This window comes from Podarcis melisellensis, assembly GCF_964234715.1.
Source record: "Podarcis melisellensis genome assembly, chromosome: 11".
Taxonomy (NCBI): domain Eukaryota; kingdom Metazoa; phylum Chordata; class Lepidosauria; order Squamata; family Lacertidae; genus Podarcis; species Podarcis melisellensis.
The window spans coordinates 27,519,927-27,536,792 of NC_138543.1; the positions used below are offsets into that span (position 1 = coordinate 27,519,927).

Sequence of the window (16,866 nt, forward strand, 5' to 3'; positions counted from 1 at the left end):
ATCTTTGCAGACACTCAAATTCTAAAGGAATTTAAATGAATTTAATGTTTATACTATTCACATATTCTTGGTACAAAGTAAGTCCAGTAAAAGCATATTGATGACTAAGTCAAGGTGTACCAAACCATCTCAGCTGTCTCCAATATTAATTTCCAGTTTATTTTCCAACATCAAATTATTTAAATTCTATAAGGCAACAGTGTTGGGAATTCATCATTTATGCATCTCATCATTTCACACTAGCACTGAGACTTACAAAATCAGTTCTCACCTTGTCATACGCTACAGGAGAATAGCACAACTCAAACATGGAATATTGCTCTTGTATCAAATACTTTCACAGATGCTTTCCCCAGCTTTTGAAACAAGATGCAGCTGCTATAGGATATTTTATACAGAAAGAACATTTCCTAATAGCTGTGGTTATGCACTAATGATTAAAGTAAGAAATTTAACCTGAAAATATTTGTCTGTTAGTAGTATTTTCATTACTAGTAATGGACAGTGGGGGCAACCAGGTTATTCACTGGTGTTTAGGCTGCATATCCATTTGAAAATTACTTTAGAAAAATGTCTGGAATGTATTCCAATGAAGACAGGGGGCATTCAGTATCCTTCAGGGTATCACCTTCCATCTAGCCAGGGGTCAGAGCACTCTTATTGTTTTACTTTTTTGAGAGAATGGCCCCCTAATCTCCAAGATGGGCCATGCTTCATAGCCAGGAATCAGTTCCACATTTAAAGGTTAGCACCACCACCTAGAATCATACAAAGAACCAGGAATCAGTGCAGTTGTTTAAGCATTGACAAAATACGTTCCCAATGACCAGTCTCAGTTAGTAGCCCAGCATCTGCATTTTGATTTACTTGTACTTTCTCTGCAGTGTTGTCTGCATTCTTCAAAGTAGTCTAATCTGCCAGGCTATTTTGTCCACGACAAGTTACTGCTAGGGCACCAGCTAAAGTTAATGAAAGGCGTCTTGGACTACTAAGGTCACTTGGGCCTCTCTAGTGACAAAGTTGGATCTTTGAACACTTCTTGACTATGGCCTCGATCCTTTGGGGGTGCCACCTACTCAGAACCCCACTTCCCTGGACAGATTACCTACTCACAAACAGTACTTTCATTTTGCGTGGCTTGAGCTTTTGTTCACTGGTTCTTATCCAGTCCATTACTGTTCTCAGATAGTGATTTTAACACCACCAAAGGTCAGATATAAAGGAGAAGTATTGTTTCTTCACTTTCATCACAGTCATGCTGAGGCTCAGTAATAGGTCTTAACTGTGTTGGGTCACCACACAGTAGTTTCCTGCAACTTTCACTACAGCTATTCTGCTTCCTACATCACAATTCCCAACACACCAGTAAACCAAGGAATTAAACAAGCTTTACCTGATGAAGGCAGTGCCAATCACCTCACAAAATGCCTACAGTATTACCTGGCATTTCGGCTAGAAATTTATCAAAGTCCACCACCCCTCCAGAGGGAAGTGGTTGCTGCCAGTCTGAACCTTAGCAAAAAGTGAAATGACCATGAGAAGAGAGACCAAGAGAAATCCTCCACAACCAAATAGCCATCTTCTACCACAGTTGAGAAGGTGGCCTCCCACATTCATTTGACTGATGACATGCTGAGAGAATGTATGGTTGTCATGGCAGTCATGAACCCCTGAATCTCGCTATGCAAGGCAGACAAGAACCACAAGCCTAGTAAGTGCTGCTGGGCTAGAAGCTGGCATGCAGAGAGCTGCTCACTGCTGCAAGCATACTCAAAAAAAGTTTTTTTAAGATCAACAGAGTTGCAAAAAAATGCCTCCTTAGTTTGCAAGGGAGCAAATGGCTATAAAATGTTTATTTGTGGCCACTGAACTATCCTGTGTTGGGACATGGAAAAAAGCAGAATTCTGTATTAAGTGTAAAGGCTACACAATAGCCCAGCTCTAGAGAATACCAGTCTCTGTGGAGCAACAGCAGGAGAGGGTTGTTACTGTCTGTCATTCTCTGACTAGTAGAAACAGGAATACATTAAAATGTAAATCATAGCTTAAATCTGAGCAGAAAAAAATTATATTGTACTTTGACTTGAATCCTAAGAACAGCAAGTGGAGTGTTGCTTGTGCAACAAGGCTTTCCCGCCACTCTTGTGGGTTTGGAGACACTATATTCCACCCTGTTCAGCAACTGTAATTTTTAAAAACTATTTTTAACTTGCATTTTAAATTATTGTAACCCACATCCTGGGACATCCTGGTAAAGGGCAGATAATACCAATAATAATAATAATAATAATAATGTGTGAACAGTGACTGTGACTTGAAATTGGAGACCCCCTTGTGTTGAACTGAAAAACCTTCTATAAGTAGCTCATTGATTCCAAGCCAAATACTTGTTTGCTGTTCAAAAGCTGTTAAAGAAGTATGATTATTGAACTAATTCTACTTGAACTACTTGTATTTTTCAGGACATTTCATAATAGTGTTGGTGATCCCTTGCCCTCAGATTTTTTGGAGCCTACTGTTGACCAACCATTACGCTGGTTATCTGGCATCACAGAATTTTCCCCTTCTTTACTGAAGTAAGTATCTTTATATTAAAATGTAGATAAGAAACTGAGATAGAATCTATTGATTTCTTAGTTCAATGTTATTCCTTTACCATATTTTTCGCCCCATAGGACACACTTTTCCCCCTCCAAAAATGAAGGGGAAATGTGTGTGTGTCCTATGGGGTGAATGCAGGCTTTCGCTGAAGCCTGGAGAGCGAGAGGGGTCGGTCTCGCTCTCCAGGCTTTGCGCAGCTCTCCGCAAGGCGCGGGAGCCCTGCACTGGGCTACCATGGCTTGCGGAGAGTTGCCTGCTCTGGGGGCTGGGGTTGGGGGAAACTCGGGCTTCCCCCGCCCCAGCCCCACGCCTGGGGGAAAAATAATCCCCCCCTTTATTTCACCCCCAAAAACCTAGGTGCGCCTTATGGGACGGTGCGTCCTATAGGGCAAAAAATACGGTATTTTTAATTTTAGCCTGCCCTTCACCAAATGAGCGTGTTACAGGAATATCATAAATAAAATAAGTTAAAATCATAAAATAAAACCACAGAAACAACAGTATCAGAATAACAGAGCAACTGTTCAAGTCAATTGCAATAGACTATTATACAGATATCAAATATAGTTTCTTCATACTGGTTTTCTCACACAGATTCCATTTGGAGCCTGTGTAGACTTAATGTATAGACTATACATTGTTTTGTCCAGCTGATGGGATCTGAAACGAGCCACACTTCCTCATCCAGATGCTCCACTCTCTGATACAAATTTCCTCTATTGCTTTTCTAATGGGGCGCTGACCATAAACATGGTTTTAAGCCACTTTGCGATTTCTGCTTTTGTTTACCATGTTTGAGACTGATGGTAAGAATGTGGGCCAAATAGTGAGCAATGGTGCTCACACATTCCCCAGCCCACATACCCAGGGCTAAACTACAGGCATCTTATATTTACACCAGCTTCCAATTCAAACTATTTTAGTGTGATGGTAATTGTTGTTGAAGAATGGGTAGTTCTTCTTTAGCAGTATCTAATTATTTTAACATTGATGTTTGATTATAGACATAATCACTTGCTTTAGTAATGTCTAAATGTGCTGTTCTTGACAATAAAATAACTCAGTCTAAGTTTTTCTTTCCCGTTTAGCTATTTTGACTTTAAATTTTGAGTATTACATGAAACTTTATTTTGTATCTGGAAAAAGTAGTAACTTTGGGCATTAGAAAAGCTAGATAATTCTACAAAACTAAACTTCATTTGAACAACTGATTTGTTCGTATTTGGTATTTTTAGAATTTGTTGCATGTTTGGAAGCAATGCATAATTTCCTTGCCGTTTCAGTAAGTGTAATCACAATTTACATATGAAGCATATGCCATCAGCTGTACTGTCATTCTTTTTCTAACTTTGGACCAAAATTCCTCCCATGCCCGTTTTAGCAGGCTATCTATGCTCCCCACAGAATTTGTATCCTTTCTCAGTAACCTGCATATTTAAATGAATGCTATGATTTTTAATACTTATTTTGTAAAAGTAAATCTTTGGCTTCTGCTACATTTAATGACATGTCTTTAATTTCAACATGCCACATTTTTCCATGTATAACACACCCCCATGTATAAGACAACCCCTTTTTTCTGAACCCCAAATTGAGTCAGAGCCTGAACCTGAGACCAGCCTCCCCATGCCAGAGCCTGAACCTGAGACCAGACCGCTTGCACCAGAGCCCAAACCTGAGCCCAGACTGCCCATGTCAGAGCCCAAACCCAAATCCAAGTCCAGACCACCCGCACCAGAGCCCACACCCAAGCCCAGGCTGCCTGCCACAAAGCCCAAGCCCAAACACCTGTACATTCACCCCATCCTTGTATAAGATGACCCCCCCTCAATTTTTGACTAATTTTTTAAAGCAAAAAACATTGTCTTATACACAGAAAATTACAGTAGCTTTTTCTACCATTCAATATAGTAATACAGAAAAAATAAGAGGAAACTGCACTTCAGTTTATTAATGTCCAGTGTGAATGGAGGTTCTTTAGAGGCAACTATGAAACAAATATATAGTCAGCATATCTGTGTAAACCCGGTTATAGAAATAATCATAGCTCCATTCAGATATCAAGTGCCTTGTAGAATTGGAATCATATGAGGGGTAGAGCAGGGGCCACACTTTGTGTCCCCATCCACTCCATCAAGTCCCTGTCAGTTGGCCTTGCTGCCCTCTGTAAGGACTATTCTGTATGGGTGTGCTCCTCGTGTAATTTAGAACCCTAAATCTTGTAAAAAGACTACTCAAATAGTGCATGCTTCCCACTTCAAGCCTTTTCCAATGCACAGAGGAAGATGGAGCAGATTGTTAGGGATTCAACCAAGGGCCCTGTGAACATTGACACATTTCTAATCGCGTATGACCTAGAATACTCCGATAGGATTCATGTCTTTATTTTTACACATTAGTCAATATTGCATGAATAATGTGTTGAAGCTTATAAAATAAGACTAAATGAACAGTATAAATGTTTTGACATGAGAAAGAGCCCCATTGCACAAATGGACTTCAGTTTGTGTAATGCTGGAATCAATCCTTTAGATTAGATGTTAAGCTTCCAGCACCCTAACCACTACATGACACGACACGACATGACACTGTAAACCACTTTGATATTTTCATGATATAGCAGTATATACATATTTTCATAACTATTTAAATAAATAAATACATGTATGCATGCATATTTAGTTAATAAGAAATGATTTTCGATGCATGTTCATGTTGATTTAGTGGCTGAATGCCCAATTTTAAGCTTTGGTGAATGTGCATAAAAGGAGGAGGTTGAATTAAAGGGCTATACCCTGATTGCTGGTGCTGCAGTTTCCATTGGCATTGCCATGCTAGTCATTTCCTCCTACCTCCAATACAGCTTAGTGGTACCATGTAAAAGCATCCATATATTGCTGGAAAGGATATGAAAAAAGTGGTAAGATTGCCAACAGCTCCTGGATGAGCTGGCCTCCCAATTGTAGTAGATTTGTAGAGGTAGATGCAAACCATCACTTGTTCTTTTCTTAATACCAATTAAACATTTATATGTGTCATATTTTATATATAGTTCACCTTTTCCTCTTTACATGGCTAGCCTTGTGTTCACAGCTACATGAGCTTGTAAGATGAGAGAACATATGCTTCTCCATATGTCCAATATAAAACTTTTCAGTGCATTTACTAGTGTTAGTATAGTGGCTTCGGGGAATGTCTGTAATACTCTTATTTTCCCTCTGAGTGAATCACATCAACTGTACATTTCAATTTGCATGATGCTCTAAGAGCCAAGAATTGGCAAATACTGAAAAGCAATAACATCCCATCTGGTCAATGATAGTTGAGCTTTTTCTCTACCTCAATATTCCATAAGTCACTTTAGATATTACTTTAAATACTTAACTGTCCAAAGGCCTTGTTTTTCTTATGTTTAGAAATTGAAGGGAAGTGTTGCTCTAATTTGTATAGTTAGATACCTAATTACATAGCATGGTAATGGTAGCATGGTGAAAAGAGCTATGCATTTCCTGAACATCATCTGAATACATAGAAATGTTGGGAAATGGAGCAGGGAACTGGGCTAATATGAAGCCTTTATACTTAATATATAATCCATAGAATCATAGAACTTCCATAGAGTTGGAAGAGACCCAAAGGTCATCTAGGCCAACCCCCTGAAATGCAGGAATCTCAGCTAAAGCATCCATGACAGATGTCCATCCAACCTCTGCTTAAAAACCTCCAGAGAAGGAGAGTCTACCACCTCTCATGGGAGTCTGTTCCACTGCCAAACAGCTCTTACTGTAGACAGATTTTCTGAATGTTTAGTCGGAATTTCCTTTATTGTAACTTGAAGCCATTGCCTTGGCTGCTACCCTCAAGAGCAGGAGAAAACAAGCATGCTCCCTCTTCCATGTGACAGCTCTTCAGATATTTGAAGATGGCTATCATCTCTCAGTCTCTTCTTTTCCAGGCTAAACATACCCAGTTCCTTCAACTGCTCCTTGTAAGGCTCAGTTTCCAGACCCTTGGTCATCTTGGTTTCCCTCCTCTGCACACGTTCCAATTTGTCAATATCCTTCTTAAACTGTGGTGCCCAGAATTGGACACATCTGTTTTATGTTACCGTATATACTTTTATAATTCTGCCTTAATTATAGTGTGACAAGTAGCTCGCATCGTATTTCCCACCCAACCCTATTTGTTTCTTTCTTATTTCACAGCCTTGATTTCAAATATTTTATAACATCACTCTAAACACTTAAATACAACATTGAACTAAAATATAATGCCTCAGATTTATTCAGGCATTAAAAATGATTTTTGCCTCATGAAACAAGAGCATATCTGGCCCCAATGAAAGAGATAAGTGAGGTTACTTTGTATCAGTTAAAATTTGGCAGTCTACCAAATGTTAATTTGCTTTTTAGCTAGTTGAGATTAAATGTAATTCCTTCCCTGAGCAGCCTTAAAGTAAGCAACCATGAAAGCATTTTCAGAGTAATCTGGGAGGAATTGACATTTAAAGAAGTTAGCATTACATCTGCACTTTAAGGCTATTAATTTCATAGATAAATTAACGACATTATTCTGTCTTTATCTTACATTTTGAAAGGACTCCATCAGCCAGAGGAATGGCAGCCCAGGGTCAACTCAAGCTGCTCTTATCCCAGCCATGCTGTAATTGGAACTTGCTTTTGGAAACCCTGCTACATCACGATTGTCTCTTAGTGAAACTTTTACTGAGGAATTCCAGTAAGTACTGACACTTTCTATAGTTGCAATATTTTACCGCTGAAGAAACACAAGTAAATTGTTCAGGATTGCCACATTGTTCGCTATTTTAATATTAGCAGAAGGATCGTGGTCATCACTTCACATAATTAGCATTAGGCTCAATACTTGCAATCTAATTTTCTCTCATTTTTTTGCTCAGGATTTTTTGTTTGGATAGGAATTCACATTTATCATGCTAATACTGTTTAAAATATAATGTGTTTGTTATTTACTAAAACGTTAGCTGTAGATATTCTGCAGCTCTCTTGGTCCAGCATTTGGTCTAACATTTGTCAGAAGAGCACCACAACTAAACTTTTGTCCTGTTTTTTATTGAATGTTGCAATGCACTCATTTACCTATTCAAATGCATGTCAGCAAAGACTGAAAGATGTCTGAAGATCATATTCTCCCCCTGCTGTTGGATTATATTTACTAGTGTGTTCAAGGAACGCAAGGATGGAGTGACAGCATTTATTAAACTTTTGACTGACCATTACCCTGAGCTTCAGCTGATTGCATCCTGCCTAGACATGCTGAGCTGTAAACAATTGTTTCTCAAGCACAGAACACGGAAATCATTTAAGAGTTTGTTTTTGTAAGAAAAATCCCTATTGTGTAAGAAAAGACCATAGCCTAAAAATACTATTACATGCCACCCCAATCTCCATGAGCAGTGTGAGAATCAAGGGGTTTCCAACTGCTTACACAGGGTTGGGTTTCCTTTGGAAAGATCAAGGCACAGCGGCTAGTGTCTTTAAGAAATATGGTTTTATTAAGACATAATTACACCTAGAAGTGGGCACTGGAGGCTGTGCAGCAAATTATACCCCAAGAGTGTCTTCCATTGCCCCTCTCATTGCCCACTGTCTCTCAATGCAGTTTCCTCTGACCATTGCTGCATGGGATTCTGGCCTGCCCTGCAGCTCATAGAGGTCTGGCCTCTGGCCTCCTCCTCCTTCCCAGCACACCTCTCAACAAAAATCCAAGACTCCTGTAAAATGACACTCTTTCCTGTCGCCTTTCCATCACATCAGCAACCCTTGCTTTGCACAGACCTGATACGGTTCTTTGACATGTAGATGCCTTGCCATTGTTTGATAATGGCTTGCATTCAACCAGCCTAGTCAGGCTGGTTTGCCCGGGGATTCCTTGTCTGGCACAGTTCTATAGCTTGTATTTTCCTTCTTAGCCCAAATTCTAGCTAGATTCTGACATTCATTATACTAAAAAAATTTGTTGTAGGTCCCACTTACACTTTCACTACTACCTCAACTTCTGAACTTTTCTTCTTTCTTTATTCAAGAATCTGAATTATCAAAAATTGGAGAACAAAGTACTTGCCTAGACATGAAGAGCAGCCAAGGACCTAGTCTGACTGAAGCAATCTTTGCAGTGCTTTCTTATTGTACTTTATCTCCCAAATCACTTGGTGGTGTTCTTGAAAATTACATGGAAAAAGAACAGATGTGGGATTGTTTATACAATATATCAGGTATGAAAAATGCAGTGAAATTTTCTTTCGGGGGTGTATCCAGTCTTGCTGGGAGTGGAGTTCTGTTTATGTGATTCACCAATTCCTACCCCTTGTAGTTACCTGTACCACACTCCAAATTTGCCCCAGAGGTCTTCTTCCAGTGCTAGGTGGGCAGCAACATATGTGTGGGATGCTTTAGAAAATATAAAATTGCATCTGAAAGAGGATCTTAGGTTTCAAATTGAGAACCAGTCATAGAAATTTCTTATAATACCACAGAAGTTACTTTCATTCTTGGATGCTCTCTAGGAAAATCTCCACTTAGCTTCATCTGTAGCACCACATCAGGCACTTCCATTTTGAACTTCATTTCATGTGCCTCGTTCTTGCAGATTTAACTCAGTGTTTTCTAAAGCATTCATTCATTCATTCATTCATTCATTCATTCATTCAGAGTATATTTATCCTGCTCTTCAGCCAAAAAACAGCTCCCAGGGTGGCACCCAAATGTCAGTGATAAGACAGTTCTTGCACTAAGGTTAACAATTTAAAAGACATGATGCAAAATGAAAAAGAGGAAGGAGGGGGATAAGCAATCCTGGGACTATTTCTTAGTTATCTAGAACTCTGGTAATGAGCAACTGAAATGGAAAGATTTCAAAAAGAGCAAGACCCAAATGTTACTGATGGAAAGGCCTGTGTATTCAGCTTCTTTTTATAGCCTAATGGAATGGCTGCTAATGACAGTTGAGGAAGGAGCCTGAACTGATATTTTCCTCTTCTGTAGCCAGGACCAGAACTCAGTCTATTCCACCATTTAAGAAACTAAATCACCAAAAGCCACAATTACCTTTAAATACTATACATTGTTATATTATCACACAGGTCAAGTCAGTCATGATAACTTGTCTAACTGCAAAGATAAACTGAAGTAGTATGTTGGATAGTAGTAATTATCAACTTCTAAGCAAAACAACAAAGGCATGGCAACTGAGAAAATAATAATTTATAAAAGTGTAGCATTTGATAACATAGTATTGTTATGTAGAAACTTATTTTACTCTGGTTGCTTTTTTATTATACAACTGTAACATGGAAAAGTATACAAAACTTTCTAAAATAGTGACATTAAATGTTGCTAAAGAGGCTCAACTTAATGTTTTCTTTTAAATTAATATTATTACTATTTTGTCTCCAAAGTTTCTGGTTGCGTTGAGTCAGAGCCAGAGGTTATCAGATGCTTGAAGCTGACTTTGATTAATTCAGTTAAGGGTATTGTGAAGCAGATCATTTCTTTGATGCATTCATGGGAAGCAACAGAAAACTATGGAACCTATCAACACAAGCAAATTGTCCCTGAAAGTTTGCTGAAGACTGTTCCAAAGGAGTGGAATTACACACCTAGAGAAATGAAGAGAAAAGAATCTGGGAAATGTAGGTGTGCTTATATAATTCCTGTCAAAATAATAGCTATACATTTAACGAGGACAAATCAAAACTGAAAAATTAGAATTAAGTGGTGTGATTTGATAATGAATACTATAGTAATACAATTTATTACTAGTAATACAATTTAATACTCTTTTAGAAGACTATTCATGGGATTGCTTACATACTTGGGTGCAGTACTTTGTCTTACTGAGTTCTTAGCGCAATCCTTGTCATTGTGGGCTAGTGGAAGGCCCACATTCAGCAAGGTCTCTTTGGGAAAGCAAATGGGGTGACAGAATAAACATACTAGTAATCCTGGCATTGGTGACTTCAGTATTGGATTACTGCAGTTCACTTCATGTGAGGATTCCCTTGTGCTTGGTCTGGAAACTGCAGTTAGTGCAGAATGCTGCAGCCAGATTCCTGACAGGAGTGAGACCCTGTCAACATATTACTTCTCTACTCAGAGATCTGCACTGGTTGCCAATTAGTTACTGTGCCAAATTCAAGATGTCACTATTAGTATATAAAGCTCTTAGCTATTTAGGACCCATTTACTTGAGGGATTGCCTTATCCCATATACACCCACTTGGCCACTTTGAACTGTGACACTGACATTTTTACAAGTGCCATGTAATGTCCATTCCACACTTGCAAGGAATCAATCTTTGCATTTGGCAGCACATGCAGTCTGGAACTCCCTGTCTATTGGTGTTAGGCAGATACAGTCAATGTACTGTTCTTGGTGCCTGCTGAAACCCTTCAGTTTCAGAGAGCCAGTGTGGTGTAGTGGTTAAGAGCGGTAGACTCGTAATCTGGTGAACCAGGTTCGCGTCTCTGCTCCTCCACATGCAGCTGCTGGGTGACCTTGGGCTAATCACACTTCTTTGAAGTCTCTCAACCCCACTCACCTCACAGAGTGTTTGTTGTGGGGGAGGAAGGGAAAAGAGAATGTTAGCCACTTTGAGACTCCTTCGGGTAGTGACAAAGCGTGATATCAAATCCAAACTTTTCTTCTTCTTTCGTTCAGAAAAGCCTACCTTGAAATGTAAATTTGACATGCATTTTAATATGCATTTTTTTAGAATGTAATTTTTAACTACTCATGTTATTTATATTTTGAAATGTTTTAGGTGTAGTTGTTTTCAACTTATGACTTTTTAGTGATAATTTTAATGCATAGTCTATATAAACCAATTAGATTTTTTTAAAAAATCTCTGTGCACAGTACAAACTAAGATGCATAGTACCTCCCCCACCCACCCTGGCATCCATACCATCCAATAGAGAGCTAGTTTTGCTCTTGTTGCAATAAGTTTCCCTCAGTACAGCACTTACATTTTTACCTCACAGGAGAGAATGGCAGCCATTCACTAATATGAAAAAAAATTGAGGGGTATATTTAGTGATGCTATTTGGGTAGGGGCTATAGCAGTGGCCACAGGTAAATGTCAACAATCATCAAATTTTGTTACAGATAAGTTGGCTATTCTTCTTAGTTCAGTGTCTGGCAAGACTGGCATTATACCATGTGTTTGTAGTGGGCGGGTGGGTGGGTGGGAAAGTAGGATTAAAGAGCAGGTGGGACCCTTTCCTACACTACAATGCTGCAAATAACATACACCCTTGTATGTTTGTCGTGGTAGCTCTCATCATGATGTGGCTAGGTTCCTAGGCTCCCAGTTAGCCAGATGTTTCTGCCATTGTGTTGGGACAAGTGAGGAGGCAATACTCTTTCTTCCTTAGCTTACATATGTGGTAGCGGAAGCAGAGAGCTCTTGTGTGCTCTGCCTTTGTTGTCTCCACTGTTATCCAGTCACACTGGCTCTTCTGGGTCTCTGAGCGCTTCTTGCAGGACAAGAAGATGCACCACACAAGAATAACAGCATGAGCAGCAGAAGATAAGGAACTTAGTGCCATAAAATAAGCACAACCGCGACTTATGATCAATTTTAATTTTATTTACATTTTAATACATTTAATACATTATTGTATTTGCTAAAATTATGTTAGTGATAGCTAAAGGTCTCCAATTATTAAAATAGCAACCTGTTTTTCTTTACGTCTTTTACAGTTTATTAAACAGATTGCTATGTTCATATTTTGTTTATTGTAAATATGTTACGATCATCACAAGTTTAATTTATAGTTTATGCTGGGGTGTAACATTGGAATGTACTTTGCAACATATTTGTAATATGTTATGGCATGCTGTTTTTTAAACTTGGAACCTTTCCCTCTAATTAGCTCCTGAGACAAGTTTCAAAATCCTTTATTCATTTTGTGCTTGAATTTAAATTTCAAAATGTCACGCTTATATTTGACTCTTATTTTTTTATGAAAGGGTCTTTAATGTGGAATGTGGGAGTAATTTATGTCTGAACCAACTTCAAGTGGTATTAAAGTAGCAGAACTGTATAGATAATATACAGATAGTATATTGATTTTTGTTATGGCTAGATTGCAACATGGAGATGGACCCTTTACCTTTAAATTTCCTGATGAAGTAGGAAACTCAGTGAGATATATCCCACTGAATGTGAGTAAGATGATTAGTGTGCATATAAAATGAAGTGTACATAGTCTTACAACTGAAGACACTTCTTAGGTTCTCAGAGAGGCATCCTGTTTTATTTTCACAACCACTTTGTGAAATAGGTTAGGTTGATATAGATTTGGTTAGGCAATGAGTGAGATTCTTGGTAGAGAATAAATCCGCAGAATCTTTATTTGCAACAAGAGGCTGGTACTGGCTCTGATGGCACTTAATGAACATGCAATCCTGCATCCCTACCTCCAACACACAGAAAACATCAAGTGTGAACTAGATGTTCTGTACAAGCAGCTGATCATATAATGACCCTTACCTTTGGGGTTGGGCGTCTATGCAGCGCCCTATGCAGGGACAGCGCTTGGTGTGTGCCTTGATCCAGCATGGGACATGGAGCTGAAGTGTTTTCCCAGGCCAACATGACTCCAAATTGGGCTTGCACTGGCCTGGAAAGTGAATTTCAGCCTGCCCAACATTCAGCCAATCACAGACAGACTGGTTGCAGTGGGTGGGCTGGGCTGGGCCAAAAGGCTTCACTCCGGTCCACTTCCAGGACATTTAACCCTGGCCTGCCTCCACCACCTTGTCCAGATGCTCAGTTCAAGAGACTGATCATAAAAAGAACTGGCTAATGGGATTTCTTCACATAAAAAAGGGTTGGGTGGAAATATTCACTAACTGACCCTCTGGTCTTATGGACTGTCCAGGTTACACAAAATATTATCTGCATGAAGTCATGTTCACTCCACCACCACAAAATAATAGTAGCAACCCCAGCAAACATGTGAACCAGGGCTATACATCTTAGAGACATCTAAAATTAAACATTGGCATTCAGTCTTCATAACTGCATTGTATAGCAAGAGTGTTTAATGTTAATCATACCTTCTTTCATTCTTTTTTTAAAGGCTTCACAAGGCTTGCTGCTCAGGCAGTATCTATTGTAATCAGCAAGTTACCTACAGTGATTGCATGTTTGCCTCCCCCAATTAAGTATTTCTTTTTTCTCTCTGAGAGAAAAATGCCAAAAAACTTAATTGAATCGAAAAAAGCTGGTCTTCTTGTCTGGATCTTGATTGTAATTATATGTCGGATATTTGAGGATGGAAACACCACAGAACTTTTAACGGGCACGACTCTTGACAGATGGAGCAAAGAGAAGCTCAGTTTGGTTCATGTATGTTTGGAAAATATTATAGGGAAAAAGAAAAGTAGCCCTAAACAAGTGACTCACAAGATTATACAGAGCATTGAACAACAAAGGCCAAACTGGATTGAAAACCAGTTACTAAAGGCAAGAAAACTGGGCATAGACTGGTAAGCAGACCTGATATTTCACTTTTTGTTTTTGTTTTTTGCTACCATTTGCCTATACAACATGAATAATGAAATGTTTCTTAGTAAAAATGTTTACTGTAGCAGATACTGAATTCCCGCAGGGCTCTGATTATAGGATAAATAGAAAACAAGGAAAATTGTGTTTTTCCCATAGAAGGGTGAACTGTCATTACATATATTCTTGCAATGGATTTTACTATGGAGATTAAATTAAGGAGGATATAGTTCATACAAAAAGCTTTTTATGGTCTTCTGTGATTAGAAACAAAGAAGCACATTTAATTTTGTAACTTAACAGCATATCCAGAGAGAAATTCAGATCTCACAATAAAAGTAAGGTAAAGGTAAAGGTACCCCTGCCCATACGGGCCAGTCTTGACAGACTCTGGGGTTGTGCGCCCATCTCACTTAAGAGGCCAGGGGCCAGCGCTGTCCGGAGACACTTCCGGGTCACATGGCCAGTGTGACATCGCTGCTCTGGCGAGCCAGAGCTGCACACGGAAACGCCGTTTACCTTCCCGCTGGTAAGCGGTCCCTATTTATCTACTTGCACCCGGAGGTGCTTTCGAACTGCTAGGTTGGCAGGCGCTGGGACCGAGCAGCAGGAGCGCACCCCGCAGCAGGGATTCGAACCGCCGACCTTTCGATCAGCAAGTCCTAGGCACTGAGGCTTTAACCCACAGCGCCACCTGTGTCCCCTCTTCACAATAAAAGTACCCCTCTGCTTTTTTCTGAGAAGAATATCAACATTTCCAGATTTTACTTCAAATTCACAAGATTTTTCCAAAAAAGTTGAGGGCTTACGTGTTTTATAGCTCTCTGAGTTATGTGTATTTTTAATTGGTAGCTGGTGGATTAATCAAGTCTTCTTTATTTTATTTAAAAGCATTTATATACTGCTTCATAAGTCAGAAATCTCTTTTAACAGGTGATTGCTAGTTATTATATAGTTTGTTGAATAAACTTCACTAGTAACAGTAGAATGTTCTGCCTATTTCATCTACATTTTATAAACGGGAACCTCTTGTTTATAATCTGTATAGGCAAAATAGTACTACAAGATTGAGTCATCGATGCAAATGAAAATGTATTAATTCAGCACATTGACTTATGCTATTTTATTGCTAGGGGTATTTGGTTGGCAGAAACTGCAAAAAGCAGTAACAGTATCACACAAATGCTCATTGACATTGACCTTCATCATCTTTATGTGTGCATTTAATACTAATTTTCATGCTCTAATCCAATGATTAAGAGATTAAGGCTGCATATCTATTTCGTTGAACCTAGTCAATCTTCCTTCTGAAAAGAATTGCCTACAATTGTGTTGCAAGACTGGATGCCATTTATGATAAGGGGGGGAAATGTTATTCACTAGGACAGTAGCATAAGTCAGTTTGTAACATTGCTGAAACTGGAAGGCCTTTTATACAATGGAAATTATATCAGTAATGTATGTAATTGGAAGATCCTAAAAGCTCTGTGGGTTAAACCACAGAGCCTAGGGCTTGCCGATCAGAAGGTTGGCAGTTTGAATCCCCACAACAGGGTGAGCTCCCATTGCTCAGTCCCTACTCCTGCCAACCTAGCAGTTCGAAAGCACGTCAAAGTGCAAGTAGATAAATAGGTACCGCTCCGGCAGGAAGGTAAACGACGTTTCCGTGCGCTGCTCTGGTTTCTCCAGAAGCGGCTTAGTCATGCTGGCCACATGAGCCGGAAGCTGTACACCAGCTCCCTCGGCCAGTAAAGCGAGATGAGCGCCGCAACCCCAGAGTTGTCCACAACTGGATCTAATGGTCAGGGGTCCCTTTACCTTTATCTAAAAGCTCCGGTAATACTTTTCTTTGCTTCTTATTTTTATAACAAGAGCATGCTACGATATCAGACAGATTGCATATGCCAAATTTTTATATATAAATATCTCTCAGGCTTCTTACTCAACATTTTAATAAAGGATGCAAACATTTTCTATAGCACAACATCTGTTATTTCAATTAAAGGGTATACACACATACGCATGCACACACACACACTGTCTCTCTCGCTTAATTGAAACATCAGTGTTTGCATCCTGTACTAATTTTTTTAGTATTTAGCTTGACAGATATTTTGAATAATTTTATCCAGAGGCCATTAGTAGTGTCACTTTTGTAGCGCCCTGTTCCTGGGAAGAGCTATGCTCTGTTGTCTTTCAGCTTATATATGGACTTTATTAACTTGGAAGCAGAAATTTACTGTGTAAGAATGTGATCTATATCATTGTAGGAATGTGATCTATATCACTGTAGTTAAATAGGGAGGCTCCAGTCTAGCCAAAGTTACTTGTGGTTAAGTCTCACTGAAATCAATGTGGTGAAGTCTCGCTGAAATCAATGTGGTGAAGTCTCGCTGAAATCACCATGTGGTGAAGTCTTGTCATTAATACTACATTAATACTACAAGCACCAAGGAGAGGTTGTGGTGGGGGTTGGTGGAGAAAAACACACAAATATGGGTGAAAGAGCAGGGTTGGGCAGAAGAGGGTTATTTCTGGTTCATACTTTAGGGGGGAAAGTGTACAGGGCCACCCCCACCACTGGCATAACTAGGAGCACAATGGTTCTAGAGAAGATCTGCCCAGGGAGTGAGAACTTGACCAAATATGTGCTTTTGTAGCCTCCCTTTCCTGGTGTTCCAGAGACAGATGGGGTCCCTTGTGTGCATACTTGC

General features: G+C 39.4%; 1 protein-coding gene across 5 annotated transcripts in view; it reads left to right on the forward strand.

Annotated features, from left to right (window-relative positions):
• Positions 1 to 16,866, forward strand: part of KIAA0825 — a 189,178-nt gene that overhangs the window by 60,661 nt on the left and 111,651 nt on the right. For all 5 annotated transcript variants that reach the window (XM_081930133.1, XM_081930132.1, XM_081930135.1 and 2 more), the window contains 5 exons: positions 2,463 to 2,576; positions 7,199 to 7,338; positions 8,666 to 8,854; positions 10,037 to 10,270; positions 13,728 to 14,136. In XM_081930133.1, the coding sequence (XP_081786259.1) occupies positions 2,463 to 2,576; positions 7,199 to 7,338; positions 8,666 to 8,854; positions 10,037 to 10,270; positions 13,728 to 14,136 (1,086 nt within the window). The remainder of the gene's footprint in view (positions 1 to 2,462; positions 2,577 to 7,198; positions 7,339 to 8,665; positions 8,855 to 10,036; positions 10,271 to 13,727; positions 14,137 to 16,866) is intronic.